General features: G+C 38.5%; 1 protein-coding gene across 1 annotated transcript in view; it reads right to left on the minus strand.

The window, feature by feature from the left end:
• The window catches only part of LOC124551009 (gephyrin), a 108936-nt gene that overhangs the window by 22656 nt on the left and 70168 nt on the right, over window positions 1–16112 (minus strand). The window contains exons 5-9 of the mRNA XM_047125852.1: window positions 12866–13147; window positions 11828–12009; window positions 11361–11477; window positions 4448–4609; window positions 2476–2637 (exon numbers count right to left, since the gene is read on the minus strand). Coding sequence (XP_046981808.1) covers window positions 2476–2637; window positions 4448–4609; window positions 11361–11477; window positions 11828–12009; window positions 12866–13147 — 905 coding nt within the window. The remainder of the gene's footprint in view (window positions 1–2475; window positions 2638–4447; window positions 4610–11360; window positions 11478–11827; window positions 12010–12865; window positions 13148–16112) is intronic.

Here is a 16112-nt window from a genome sequence, read left to right on the forward strand (position 1 = left end):
TTATCGTAATGAAACCATTTTTCATCCCCGGTCACAATGCGATACAGAAATCCCTTCCATTTTTGCCTCTGAAGCAACTGTTCACAAACACATAAATGCCATTCAACGTCTCTTGGTGTCCTTCTTTCTGAATCACGCTCATAGCCTTGAGACGTTTTGAAATGACTTGCTGTGTCACTCCCACTAATTGTGCCAATTTTTCTTGAGTTTGACGACAGTCTTCACTCAGCAATGTCTCCAATTCTGCATCTTTGAAAACATTCTCTCTTCCACCACTATGCCGGTCTATGACGTTAAAATTACCATTCTTGAAGCATTGAAACCACTCAAGACATGTTCTTTCACTAACAGCATCCTTACCATACATACTTGAAAGCATTCGATAAGACTCAGCTGCTGGTTTCTTCATATTGAAACAGAACAGTAACACCTCCCACAAATGACGAGAATTAGACTCGTAAACTGACATTTTGAATCAAGAACAACTTTATGATGTAGACACAAATCAACTAATGTTTGAATGAACTTATGTTGACCGAGCTAACTGCCTGACATCTGCGCTCTGTTTCTTTCGACCGTTACTTACCTCTGTCGCTACCTATCGGCAAATGGCGAAAGTAAAGTTGTACACCATATAGTGCAAAGAGAAAGGTATACCTGGGGAAAGACAGATAGCAACAGCTTGTAGCTGGGTGTTCAATGAATTGGTTTGTCTATAAATGTTGTCCCAAATGAGCTGAAGTTCCTTCCACAGACGGAAAGTCAAAATGTACTGGAGTGAAGAGTAAGAGATCAAACCAGTCATGAGGGCACAATTTCGTTTCTTGGAGGGATAAAACAAATGGGAATTGTGATTGCAATAGCAGCTGTATAAGTCTGTCCTGTGTAATCTGATACTAAGAGTTTTCAATTAGAGAACAGCCATATTACATGATAGAAGTTATTATAAGGAGCAATTACTTTGGTAGCTGCCAAGTGCCAGACTTCGGCTGCATACTACTACAGGGTTCTTAGGCTGGAGGATCCTGTTCTATTATTTCTTCAGGGAAACCAGTAATCTCCCTGGGTCAGTAGCTGACTCCAGGGTGCAGAATCAGTTGGTGATTTGCACTGGTGAAATGGAGGTCGGCTAGACGGAGGTGCCACGTGGTGTCAATGTTGTGAGAAGGGGAGAATGTTTGTCTTGAAAACACTTCTTGGTACCTTTGCGTTTGTCAGACATGAACCCAGACATTTGCTGACTTGAGGTGCACAAAAGTTATCTCAGGAATATTCCAACTTAAATTTCCATTCTTCTGGTTGTGTCACAAGTGACTTCACTGGTGTGGGCGAAGACGTTTCGGTGTGTTGAACAGCTGTAGTGGCTGGACGTGATGACGTCACCATAACACTAGACAATTTCACAACCACAGCACTGAACTGGAAGGCGCAGGTCTGTGTGGTCTTAACTTTTGTGGTCATGATGTAACAACAATGGTACTGTAATTGCCAGATAGTGGTATGGAAGGCTTCAAGCTAGCTAACATTCTGCAAGTAACATTGAGGGCCGTACCTTTTCATTCACCTGGATCTCAAGGACGGCTCGCTCATCGAGATACACGGGGGATTCACTAGATGAAGCGGCATGGTTGCATCTGCTGCATTCTACAAATGCCCTGTGTACCTTGATGAGTGAGCTGTTCATGAGATCCAGGTGAAGGAAAAGGTACCCATCAATGTTAATGCAGTGGGGAGAGGGAAGTGGGCAATCTCTCTCATCCTTGCCCCAAGTTACAGATTTGACTGCATTTTCATGGGAAATGTGAGTGTTGTCATAATGCCGACATTGGTAGCATTGCGTTGGGTTCAGTATGTAGAGTCCGACACTGGTAACTTCGTAGCCTGCCTTGATCTTTGACAGCAGCTCCACTCGATCAAACATTAAGAAAAGGGAGCAGGTAGGCACTAATTCTGCATCATCCCTCTTCATAACCCACCGGATGGCAGTTACGCCCTAATAATGTTGTATATTGCCCTCCTTCATACCATCAAGCAGCTGACTTTGTATGACACCATGTGAAGCATTCAGTGTTTGATGAGACTCTACATGAAATGTAGCTTTAAGCGGTTTTTGGACTCTGAAGGCTCTGTCTGCCTCTAGAAGCAAAATTCCATTGAATAAGCGAGGGCAGGACTTTAGTGGGCCTTCAATTGTAGCCACACATTTCAGAATGACAAACAGGTTCACTGTAGAAAAGTTCTGACCTTCTTCTGCCAGTGGGCGTTAATACACCACGATTGCCATCATTTCCAATGATTACCAAAACTGTTACAGCTTTTTTATATACTCATCAGGACTCATTATTAATATTAAACAAATTATGAAAAATAAAGTAAATATCAAGTAATACAAAGGGAATAATTATTAGTGTCATATTGCATGCTTGTGAATATGAATACACTGCAAACGAAGATAATATAAAGTACTGTAGTTACCCTGGTTTCATAAAAACTCTTCCAAAGTGTATGGTGGCACCAAGGTCATTTATGAGCACATCTTTCAGCATGTCACGTTCACCCATTGAGACACTGCCTGTTGAAATCACCACGTCAGCCATCTCCAACGCTGCAGTCAACCTCTCCAGCATCGAGTCGGGGCTGCATATGAAAAGAAGTGTCACTTTATGTATCCTGTGTCTTTGTTCGTTTCATAACTACATTTATTATATTAAAAAAAGAAGAGTTCTATAAAACCAGTTTGAGAGCCAAATGCAATGTACTTCATGAAATAACATACAGAGGAGAAAGGGAGCAAAAGTTATTTTTTTATGTATGAAAAAAAGGGAGAGGGGAGAAGGGGAGAGGGAGAGAGGGGGGGAGTAGATTTCTCATGGTTTTAAACATTGACAGATTGACAGCCATGCTTTAAACAACTTTCTTTTTAATTATTTACATGTTACACTTAATAATGGTGGTACAACCAAGAATGTATGTAGGTACTGTTTCCTTAATAAACATAATCTGAATATGGTTGTCAATCGACCAAAACCATACTGAAATTTTACGTTTCTTTTTTTTAAGTGGTATTGAGCTCCTGTATTTATGTTCAGTATTGACAACAACATAGCCCAATAAAACTGTCCACTAACACTACTCAACAATGATGCTTTTACATGAAGAAAAATACACAAGGTTTATAGATTTTGGTATGCTGAATTCGAAAATGACAATTTTTGTTTTTTAGCTCCTTTTTTGCTATATGAAGTTTGTTATGGCCTTACTTCTATTCTTTAGCTGTCATTTTCTTGTCATACCAGGAATGCCACTGAAATCACATGTGAATGCTGTGTTTCATACAGTTGTAAGATACACACATTATGATGTGAGGCAACAAACATGATCACATCCTCATATATATCAATTGGTGAATACACACTGCACACAATATTATGTCAGTGTTTTGTTTCTAGCTAACACAATCTGAGATTGCTTTCCTTCTGGAGTGCTCCACTGTGTATTGTGACTTGACTTTTATGATAGTTTCTGATTTATTGCGCAGTATCAAAACTGCTGTTGTGGCCCCGCTGAGGTCAACAACTTCCAAACTTGAGACAGCTACAATTTTGTCATTCTAATATTCAGCACACTAAAATCCATGTAAAACAACAATTCTGGCCCTTGTAAAAAAAAAAAATTATTGTCTAGTGCAATTTGTGAACATGGTACAGAGTGGGATAACGAAGCACTATATGAAGGGAGAAGACAGAAAAGAGTTAACCGAAGATGGAGACAATGAAATAGAAGTATAGAGAGAAGAGGAGCTTAGTTGAACTTGCAAAATCAAAACAGCTGTATGAAAGTGAACGTCAGTGTGGTAGTGCAGCCACTGGAGAGAAGTATCTGATTGCACCAAATGGTGAAGCCAGCAACCATAGTTCTCCTGACATGCTACAGCCACCCGGCAAGTTTGCAACAGCTTGGGGCTACACAACTGTAATACATAAGTGTGGAATTAGTTGCATTTTAAGAGTTGAGTATAAAAGGTTTTTGGAAAAGTTAAATGTTTGTTTGATAGTGGAGAATGAGGGCTTTCGAACAAGCTGTATCACTCTTGAAACAAACAGTTATTTATCTCTTCATATTGTCCATAGCTGCTTTACAATTCCTGAGGGTATTTTCGTTCTGTCGTTGCAACTACAAGAAAATGCGTGTTTTTTCACCAGACACGTTTCGCTTTACTGAGGTAAACCATAACCAGTGATCTGAATTAAAGACATTTATAATCTGATTTGTTTTTAAGATTGAAAAACAGTCCATTAACAATATGTTGCTTTTTACTTGTGGTGATTTCTGCTTGTAGACAAGAAACCAAGCAAGAATTACAATAAGTAAAAAGCAACATATTGTTAATGAATTGTTTTTCAATCTTACGCATAAAACATGCATGCAGCCTATGGAATGCGCTTACTTGTCTCTCGCAATGCCAGCATCGTAGGTGTCACCAAAGCCCTGCTCGGCCAGCAGGGACAGCAGTGTCAGCTTGTTGCTGTCTCGGATGCGGCCGGGGCACAGCGGCTTGTCAGGTTCCTGCAGCTCGTCTCCCGTGGAGAGCACCGCTACTTTAGGTAACCTGAAAAATAGCAGCAACATCGACACTAGTATCTTACACCAACAAACACACATCCAGGTACTGACTGTATCTATCAAATTCAAATGACAGCAGACACATAGTGAATACGAGTACTAATTTCATGCAGTTATCACATACAAGCACATAAATTGTCAATTACTATAGTGTGCAATTCCTTTCAGGAGACCTCCCAACAGCTTAAAAATAACTTCCTCTAAATTAACCCCACTTGTCTAGCTGCACTGCTGAAAACATCATGAGAAGGTTTCCATACCACACCTTCATACACCTTGCAAAATGGCACTTATATAGTAGCATACGGCAACCTTAAGTTCATCACCTGTCTGCAAACAAATGGCAAAGACGCTTTCTTTCAAGTAACCACAAAGTACCTCAGTGAAGTTGGATATCACATGGCTTGGAAATGTTTGTCAGAGTATAGCCACACTCTGGTGTGCTGTGTGAGCCATTGCACTGTCCTGCTAAGCCCAAACCCTCTCACCTGCAATTCCGAAATGGTTTTCTCATCAATAAATCCAGTCACAAAAAATTTTCCTTTGTCGGACATTAGTAGCTATCGTAGCAACAGTGATTCTCAGTTCATCATTGCAAGAATCTCAGTGAAAGTGGGGATTTTGTTTTGTTCATCAATGTGTCTCAACTCGTGATCCACTTGTCATTTATACAGGCAAAACTTCAAATTACCCATTAAGCAGCCCGACATAAGTTGTCAAAGTTGCAACATTTGTGCATGTCACTGTGCTGAATGTCTGGGACTGTTTTTGAGTGATATGCGGGCACTTGTTCAGGTTATCATATGTTTGAACACTTTTTCCCCAGCCTGCTTGGTGACTGTTGGTTCAAAACATTATCAGCTTCCTTGGCAGAGCCATGTTAGATAAATGCTTTCACTGCCACAATTCCTGTCTGCAAAGACCACTGCTCCATGGCAAACCAATTGCTTGATTTCCCTCCATTCAGCAATGTATGCACATGCAAAATTCAATGCATGTTTGGCCAGAGTTACCAACTGCAGCTGTTAGACCCTATATGCATCACTCCATATTTGTGAATTTTTTTCTCTGCATGGCATGCCATGCCATAGTTTCTTTCTTCTTTTTTCATACCATTGCATTATTTGGTTTCTTCCTTGGGAAAAGTGGATTTGGGAGGATGGGGTGGTGTATGTAAGTGAGAATGACCAGTCACATGCAGTAATTACCATTATTATAATTTACTGTTTACAAACATTACTCAGTTTGTATAATGTTTGAACACATTTTCCCAATTTTCAAATTTACAGATGGAAAGAGAAGTAGTAACACATCAAACACAATAAAAACAAATAGTCAAATTCCTTCTCTCAAATAACTCTCTCTTCCCACCTATTAATCGTACAAATTGTGCGCACAAATTACTGGTACAATCCATTGTTGTTACTATTTTCAGTACACACTGGCTAATTTTCATACACTCTGAAAACTAATGAATACAGAGATGTCATCACCATAACCACCACTACCTCCAAAGCTCTGTGACAAACACAACAATGCTCTCTTCAAAACAACTCTTTTGAGATCACATATGCCTGATACGCAGTAATGTCCTCCATCCCCCCCCCCTCCCCCCCCTCCCCCCTTGGATCTTCTGCTCCTCCTCCATGCCTTTGTACACATCTTTTCTTAGAAGATATGTGTTGGGGATGAAGCTTAACAATGTGGGCCATCTCCACTAGCTATGATTTGATTCCTAGTGTAAATCAATAGCTTTTTTCTCTCCTTTTTAATTCACTTTTGGATTGTAATTACTCAGAAAAGAGCAAATACCAAAATAACCCCCACAGGCTAAAATTTTCAAATTCTTGTTATTCAGACAGAAATTTAAGAGTTTGCTGATTCCTATGATTTAGTTAGTTTTGACAAGGAATTATTATGTTACAAAAGTGTTTGATTTTTAAATTTCATAGTACCATGTGCTTTAAAAAAGCTTGATCCCACTAATAACCTTTCACTGGATCTACACTGACAAAGTGCTATTTTGGAGAAGGAAAAATAATTACGGAAAGGTATTGAAAGACTGACAGACATGTTAACTTTTAAGGCACAATCACATAATATGATAGCAATCATAATCAGTTTCAGCCATAAATTGGTTGTCTTCAGATTTAATGTATTATAAACAGCATGGGCATCAGTACAAAGTTCAAAGCTTATTGTGGCAAAGATAAAGCTATGTTGTCCAACAATTTCTATGCAAGATAGATCACAGAACACTAAGATATAATATCACACTCAGAAACATGGAAATGTGCAAATGTAGCAAAATGGTGGTAGTGAGAGAACAACATTCTCCATTACTGCAACCAAGAAGCACCTTTCAGCCAATCCCAAGAAAATGCAAAAATTGTCAAAAAAAAATCGTTAAACAAAGCTGAAATAATTTCTAAGAAACATAATCCAACTCTCCTGAATAAATTCCCAGTGGCATAGTGTGTGTTTGTATGAAACTTGGTAGCAGATTAAAACTGTGTGCCGGACTGCAGCACTAACCTGGGAACCTTTGCCATTCATGGGCAAGTGCTTTACCAACTGAGCCACCCAAGTATGACTGCCAACTCATCTTCATTGTTTTGCTTCCATGAGTACATTGTCTCCTACCTTCCAAATTTCACAGTAGTTCTCCTGCGAAACCTGGAAGACTAGCACTCCTGGAAAATAGGATACTGCAAGACACATGGCTCAGCCACAGCTAGGGCGTTTGTTTGCAAAATGAATTTTTACTGTACAGTGGAACAGTTTAAGTCATCCAGGAAGTTTCATATCAGCAAACATCCCTCTGCAGTGTGAAAATTCATTCTGCAAAAAAATCCCCAGGCTACGGCTAAACCATTGTTTTCATGTTTTTTTGATGATGACATGTCACAGACTGGTCAGACACATTTTAATATTTCAACAAGCACTTGAAAATGTCTTTGAAGCTGAAATCATGACTGCGTAAAATAAATGAGCTATTAACAGTCAAATAGCAGAAATTCCTTTAAAAAACTATTGTGCATTTCTCCCAGGTGTGGCAGTCCTGCAAGATACACAGAAGAACTACTGTGAGGCTTGGGAGATAGGAGATGATGTCCTGGTGGCAATAAAGCTGTGAGGATGGGCCCGTGAGCTGTGCTCAGGCACATCAGTTGGTAGAGCACCTGCCTGTGAAATGCGTAAGTCTCAAGTTCAAGTCGCAGTCTCGCAAATAATTTAAATCTGCCAATACATTTCAAAATCCCACTTTTGGCAATTTTAATGGAGTCTTTCACAATGTGTTTGTTAGGGGTAAGAGTGATTGAATGTAGGGACGTCACATTTATATGAAGCCAACTTGCACAGATCTCTCTCTCTCTCCAGTCTCACAGTTGTCACTATCCAGCTCAGTGCGAAGGGATTCTTCATACCTTGGTTCATAGAGCCTATGTAATATCAGACCATGAAAGTTTGTCAGCCAAGTTTGCCCACCTTGAACCCGCCTTCTGCCTGAATGGTTAAAGTGAAAGAAAGACTAGGCATTGTGCTGTCACCCGATCGCAAATTAATGAGGTAGTAGCTAGTCTACAGCCTTTTTCCCTTACACAGGTAGTATTTCCGAGAAAATTGATCTTACTCTGTGGGAACAAGGTACGAAGTGTGTTTTTCAAGCACCATCTAAAATGAGAGCCCCTTAAGTGTCTGTAAAGGATGAACTTAGTGTGCATAAGTTAGGTATTCATCATATTCCTTGAAGTTGTAGCAAGTCCATATACTGGTCAGACCATCAGGAGAATGGAGGACCAGTGTATAGAATGCAAGCATCACACAGTCTTACAACAACTGAGCAAATCTGTTACTGCAGAACAATGCCTTAGTACCAGTTTCGTATAAGGTGTAACTTCCAACTATTGGGAAAGTATTATGAAACTTATTCGCAGATTGCTAATTCATTTGACACCAGCTATACTATGTATAGATGCAGTCTACTGGCAATCCATGAGCATTTGTGCTGGACAGGGACTCGAACCCAGATTTCCTGTTTATCATGAGAGGTCATCTTAACAAATAAAGATATCCACCCATGCTACCTGGACAACCCAAAACTACCTACATCATACACAAATAAGTTTCATGTATTTAATACAGCTGCGGACCCCCAGCAATGTCTGTTCCTTCATAGAAGCAAAATAAAACATATAGCTTTAAAAACAGTAGCAACATATGGGCTGGTTGCATGGCGTAAAGGACAAACTTCAGGTGCAGAAATTGTGTGTTCGAAAGTTGTCAGATGCTTTAAATTTTGTTTATTTTTAAATCTTTATGAAATGGCTTTGATCATTACTTTTATTCAATTATTGGTTTAAATGTAATTTTTTATTTCTATTCCATTCTCACATCAATTTAGTCACTCCATCAATTTTCTTTCTTGGTCTCATTTTTTCTTTGTATCATTCTTTTACCATTTTGTTAATGTGAATTTAATTATATTTATTTTTTATGACACTTCAATATTTCAATATGCCAATATATTGGTTCAAAAACAAAAGATGAAATAATTCATTTATATTGGCTGCACTATGGTGTCAAAAAGGTATTTTTCATTACAAGATGTCCATGTTTTTACGGTAATCGTCATACAAACATTTAAAGCATCCCCTAAATTCCTCTCACATTGTGGACAAAATAATGTAGAAGAAGATTTAGACAAAAGAAGGAGTTATAAGTAAAATGAAATTCAAGCAAAATGAGAAATAGAAATAATGAATGCAGTAACATGGACAAAAAGCAGGATGGTAAATTTAAAGAAATTAAATCAAAATTAATACATAAAATTAAAATCACATGAACAAAGATTTCAAGCATAAAAAAAATGATGAGAAGAAAATGAGAGCAAATGAAGATGTTGATATGATGATTAAAATGGTGTGACAAAAGAACAGAAATCAAAAAATTACTTTTAAACGAATTTATTAAATAAAAATAATGACCAGTCATTTCAATAAAGACTCAAAAATAAACAAAATTTAAAACATCTGACAATAAGCGAACTCACGACCTTCTGCATGCGAAGGCCTCACCCTATCCATTAAGCCAAGCAATTAGTCCACAAATTATTACTTTTTAATGCTATTGAGCGTCATGCAAAATTCCATTTTTTTTCTTCAATAAACATGGAACTATCCTACTGTGCTGCCTGAAAATCAAAGATAACATCCTGACTTATGTTTTTCTGTCAACAAATGCTCACAAAACTTCATAACAACAGAAGAGGAAGACCGAATCATTCCTAAAATACCCCACAACAATATTAAACAATGGAAAATCTGGGATGAAGTAACAACAGTATGGTCTATCAACTTAGCTACAACTATTGTGTGACATTCTACGTGGACGAGGCCACTAACAAGCTTTCTGTCATCAAGAACAGCCACTGCCATACTGTGACTATGAGACAACTGGACCACACAGTTGCCAAGCATGTTGTGCAACTTGATGTGTTCGACTTCCAAGACTGCTTTATAGCTCTTACCCCTATTCCTCCCATCGACACCAGCTTTAATCAGTTGTGTACGTGGAAACTTTCCCTGCAGAGTATCCTCCATTCCCGTAACCCTCCTGGCCTCAACCTTCCTTAGTTCCAGTCTGCCGCCTGCCTCTATCACCTTCCCTACTTCCACTCCAATCTTACCGACACCTTTGGTTTCCCCAGCACACCTGCATAACACTTTCCCCTTCTATGTTTCTCTCATTTCATTCCTCCTTAACCCCCCCCCCCCCCTCCTCTCTCTCTCTCTCTCTCTCTCTCTCTCTCTCTCTCTCAGAACAGCCTCTCAATGCTGTATCTAGCAGCCAATCATTCTGTCCCGCGATGTTTCCACATGCAGCCCTACAGCATCTTCCCCCATTCTCAACCTGCTTTCCCTCTGACTCCCTGCCCCACACCTCTTGTGTACACCTACTACCCACCCCTGCCAAGGTCACTGTTCACATCAGTCTGGCCTGAGTGGCTAGAGATGACAGATGTTGTGTTTGAGAGTTGTGTGTTATAATGTAACTGATCAAGACTCAAATAATGAAGTTTACATCTCATTATTAACCATTACGATACACAACTATTAACATATTATGCGATACGCAGTCTACAATGTATTGAGTAACACATAATATCTTTTATTATGTTCTCTTGTATTTAGATTTGTGTTTATTCCTCTCACAGTTACTATTCTTTGTCTTATATCATTTGGAATAATTAAATGTGCTGTAAATGCCAAGTTAGTAATGCTGTTTCATTGACAAAAATATAAGTTTGAAATGTCATGTATGCACATTTCTATTTTGTTAAAATGATAATTTCTAATCCAGAATGCTGTTTAACTAAAGTAGTACAGTTTTGTAAAATCAACGAATAGAAAGTTATAGAAAAAGCACTTAGTAACATCGAGTATGATTATTGAAATTGTAAAAAGTTCTGTAGATAACGTCTTTAATGTGGTTCATAAAAAATTGGTCTACTTTTAAACATGCCCAGCTCCAATTCAATGTTCTTCAAAACAGTACTGGTGAAAATAAAACTTTTTGTACAACAGTATTCTGAAGTCTTCATCTCTTTATAACTGGACCAAATGAACTAACTGTAATCAGTCAGAAACTATTGCAATAATTTAATGTTGACTTTTCTATTAATTCAAAATCAAGGCAAGCAGCTATGCTTTAGTATGTGGAGCTTGTGGCCTCACCTGTGGACTGACACCGTAGTGGCCCCAACAGTAGCCATCAGCCCCAGTTCAGCAGGGCCGATCTCCGTGCCTGCGGGAATAACTGTTTGCCCTGTCTCGATGTCGCTTCCCAGTGGCCTGGTGAGAAAAGCAAAGCCAAACACTCATTATGAAAACGTCTAGTGCACACCCACTAATCCATGTTTGAAAACAAAATAAAGCTCACAATTCAGTGCTCATGAAATCTTCTACAAAAATTCACAAATTATTATAAAAATAATGCACAAACAACAGTTTTATTAAATTATGCATCTGTTAACTTCGTAATCAAAATTATTAATTAATTAGAAATTTACTTATGAGCTAGAAAAACAAAGAAATTAGATATTGTAATTTGTAACAAAATCTGTTGCCAATAATTTTAGCTCGAGCAAAGTCAGAATCTCAAATGAACGCGAGCTTTCAAGAGATCAGCAGAGTGGGCTCACCTGATGTCCTGCCCCGGCTTCGGTGCCACCTTTACCTCCACCTCCAGCTCGGTGGTTCCATCAGCTGACGAGCGGACCAGGTCCACGTCCTCCACCTGCACTACACAGTCAGCTCCTGAAGGCACGGGGGCTCCCGTGTTCACACGCACTACCTGACCAGGTTTCAAGAAGACGCCATCCACCTGTAAATGAGGCACAGCTGTTAAGTGGAACTGTCTCTTAAGACAAGAGTGACTGTTCAGTGTGCTCCTAAGAAAGCAGTTGAGCTGACTTAACAATAGGTACAGAAAGCTAGTTAAAACTCAGAACTGATAGCAATCAGAGTTTCGGGGAAAATCTGATTTAAGGTATAAGCTTACATGCAATAATAAAATTGCTTTAAAAATTGCAGTTATTTTGTTTGAAATAAAAACAGTATTTACTTAATAGAACACACACCTCTTATCATTTTTGCAATTTAAAGTTTTTGGGTTTACGCATGGGTTGTAAATCATTAACTTTAATGAGAAAGCCTGAAGAATTATTACACCTATGACCAACCACTTGAACCCCAATTGCCGCTACTGGGAAACAGTGGAAGCAAAGTTGTAGACCTAATATAAATATAGGGATATTTTTATAGGAAAGAAGAAACCATGAAACTTAACAACTTATGGACAGTGGCTCTGCAGAATCACTAAACAGTTCTTTATCTTTGACAAGACAACAATCAATAGTTAAGTTTTATCTTTCACAAAGATCATCTCTCCTTATCATGTGTTAACTCCAGCCAGGTTCCTTTTTTCTACAGGATATATGTCGCTCTCAGATGTCCGGCCTGTCAGTCAGCAAGACTCAACAGACAAGCAATGCCTTTGAAGATGTCCACGACAGTTCTGGACAAAACATCAGGAACAGAAGAGTTTCGGCGACCACGTCTTTATACAACAGAAGTTTTAACAGCAGCAGAGATGTAGAGAGCTCATAACTTTTCTTGGTACTCTAGAATAACATAGAAGAGATTTAAAAAACTCTATTTTTTGACACAAAATAACTTACCGTGACTCCAGCCTCTGAACTGCCAACAACTTCGCGCCTGCCAGCTCCATCTGAACTGATAGCAGCATACCCGTCTTTAATGGAAGCAGGAAACGGTGGAAGAGGATCACTAGAAGTCACTTCAGTTGCCAACACACGACCCAATAGACGTGCGGTGAGAGGGAGGCACTCCGGATCTGCAGGTGTCGGACAGAGTGCCAGAACCTTCCACTGGGCATCAGGCACAGTGAGCAGCGGCCAAGTCGACTTGCGGGGTCGCAGTGCTACTTTTGACACATCCACCTGTATGCACAAACAGTTAGATTTAAATTATGTTGTTACTGATGTATCTTGTAGTAAACCCAGTTTTTGGCTCTGTAATCCAAATTGAATCTGTCACTATGATCTTCTCTTACGAATATTTCATTGCCACTTTAGTCGGAAATTATGTGGCACTTGATTTTGTGTAAGATTTTGATACAATGAAGTAATTTACTGATATTAACTAAATTAAATTAAAAATAAACTCCATCTGAACAGACCTCAGAAGGCCCAACGGTACTGACCAACTGCACAATATCCTAAGTCAAAAGGTGTCACTGGAAGCAGATATGGAAGGGATGTGGCCAGCACACTGCTCTCCCAACTGTTGTCAGCTTTCATGATTGGAGCCACTACTTCAACTGGCCTCACAAGAGCTGAGTGCACCCCACTTACCAACAGCACTCAGCACATCCACACAGCCCGACAGTGCTTATCTTTGGTGATCTGGCGGGAATAAGAGTTACTACTGTGGCTAGGCCATTGGTGCTACTTTACTGAGATTAATGTTTCCTTTTTCATATAATGTTGACAAGAATTTTTTTATGTATTAAAATTTGAGAACTTGGAAGACCACCAGGAAAAAGTCACTCTTACATTTTAAAATCAAATAGAAACATAGTAAATAAAAAATTATGAAAATAATGCAATTTTCGTCAGGAACATATGAGCCTTTATTCTGATCTAATTTGGTATAAGTCATAGTTTATATTTCTACAAGTGTAAACACCTGCTGCACATTAATATATTTGGTACTGTCAGCATGTGCAGATATGGCAGGCATGTTGTGCAGCACAGTTAATTGAAAGTTGATCATTGTATCTGTTGCAAGTAGCAGTTTGTAATTGGTGAAGACTGGCATGTTAGTCGATCCACATTTCACAATTTAGAACCTTTCTGAAATTATTTCATGTCATGACAAATGCAACTGTATTAACAAACTGATGTGACAACTTACTTAGAAAAAGGTTCTGAAATAAAATTCAACTTGCATTTGGAGCAACTATGTCAAGCCATTACTGCTGCGACAATCAATAATGAGAAAGTATTAATTTTTACAGACTTGTGGAAACATGAAAATTGTTATGTGTGAAGTGAAGGCAATAAATGAATGGAAGTATACACCGTATCTACAAAGATTTTGTTTCTGAATTATAAACCAACAATGTACCACCCATATGTCAATTGTTTCTGTGAACCTCAACTTCATCAAGGAGTCACAAAAAGCAGATGAGTGGTAAAAATGTTTTTTCACTGTGTCACTTCCTTCCTCAGATATTGCTGCACTACATTAGCACTGGTGCAGTTAAAATGGTGCACTTGAATTAAACATCAATTATTCACATTTTCAATATTCTGGATCGAGTGAATAAACTATTGAAGGGAGGGTGATGACAATATTCTCTTCTGAATTTCATTCCTTACCTCTTCATTACTTACACAATCTGCCCTCCTAATCTTCATCATTCTTCCGTAACACGTTTCAAAAGATCCTATTACGTTGTTCATTGTACTGTTTCTTGCATACAATTCACTTCCAAACACTTTCTAGAAAGCCTCCCAACATTTGAATTTACACACTCCATTAATATAGTTCACTTTCACAGGAAAGCTTTTCTGTCAATTGTCAGTTCACATTCTATATCTTTTTTACTTCTGTCACTGTCAGCTATTTTCTTGTCCAACTAGTAAAACACATCTCATTTCCCAATCTAATACCTCAGCACCACCTGAGTTAATTCAACTACACTCCATTACCCTCATGTCACTTTTATTTAGGTTTGTGTTAAAAATTACCTCTTTCCAACACTTTATCCATCTCATTCTACTGATCTTCAATGTCCTTCATTGGCAAATCTCAAAGTTCTTATTTCTTCTCCCAAGAATTAAGCACTTTTCCCAAATTTTTCCTTGGTTTCCTTTATTGCCTCCTCTATGTGCAGACTGAATAATATGGGGGATAGAATACAACCATGCCTTATTCTCATCCCAATTAGTGCTTCCCTTTCATGCGTGTCCTTCAACTGTTATCACTGCTGTCTGGTTTCTGTTAAAGTGGCAGATAACCTTTCATTCACTGCATTTTATTCATACGACACTACAAATTTTGAAGAGAGTATTCCAGTCAAGATTGTCAAAAGATTTTTTATAAACTTACAAATTCTAGAAATGTGTGTATGCCTTTCTTCAATCAATCTTCTCAGAATAGTCCTATGGCCAGGACTAAATAAATTGTAAGGCAAAATAATTATGTAATTTTGTAGCTTTCACAGAGCAAATGTTAGAAGGTATATTTCCAGAAATTCTGTCAGGTAGATATTCCATATTTTTGCACAATATTTTGATGGTTGACAAAGCTATTCTCATCGGGTATTCCAAAATATAATCACATGTGTTCACTACTTAAATCTCCAATTAATGTTAGCTGCTATTTATGCCTGACTTTAAACTTGCAATACCAGCTGCTCCCTTTCTTGCTAGTTTGTTTACCACTACCCTTAGCTGTATACTTATTGTTGAGGCTCATTTCAGTCAAAAGATTATCTTCAGTCAACCCATGAAGATACAGAAACATATAGGGTCATTCAAAAAGAAAAGGACAGATTTCAATTGTTTATTACTGACAAACTATAAAAGATAGAAACACATTGCACACATCATTGGATAGAGGAAAGTTCAAAGTTTTATGTTCACACATACACTATACCATACACTCAACATGAGCACCAAGTGCTGCTCGACAAACATCAAAACCGTAGCCCACTTCATTCCACACACATAACAACAGGTTCCCGAGTACTGAATCAACAACTTCACAGTCTGATTTCTCAGCTTTTGAAGAGTAACTGTCATAGGTGGAACAAAGACTGTCTTTTATATACCCCCCACCAAAAAAGATCACTAGGTTTGAAGCAGTGATCTGGGAGGCTAAAGCAATGAACAAGCT

Source organism: Schistocerca americana, chromosome 9, assembly GCF_021461395.2.
Source record: "Schistocerca americana isolate TAMUIC-IGC-003095 chromosome 9, iqSchAmer2.1, whole genome shotgun sequence".
Taxonomy (NCBI): domain Eukaryota; kingdom Metazoa; phylum Arthropoda; class Insecta; order Orthoptera; family Acrididae; genus Schistocerca; species Schistocerca americana.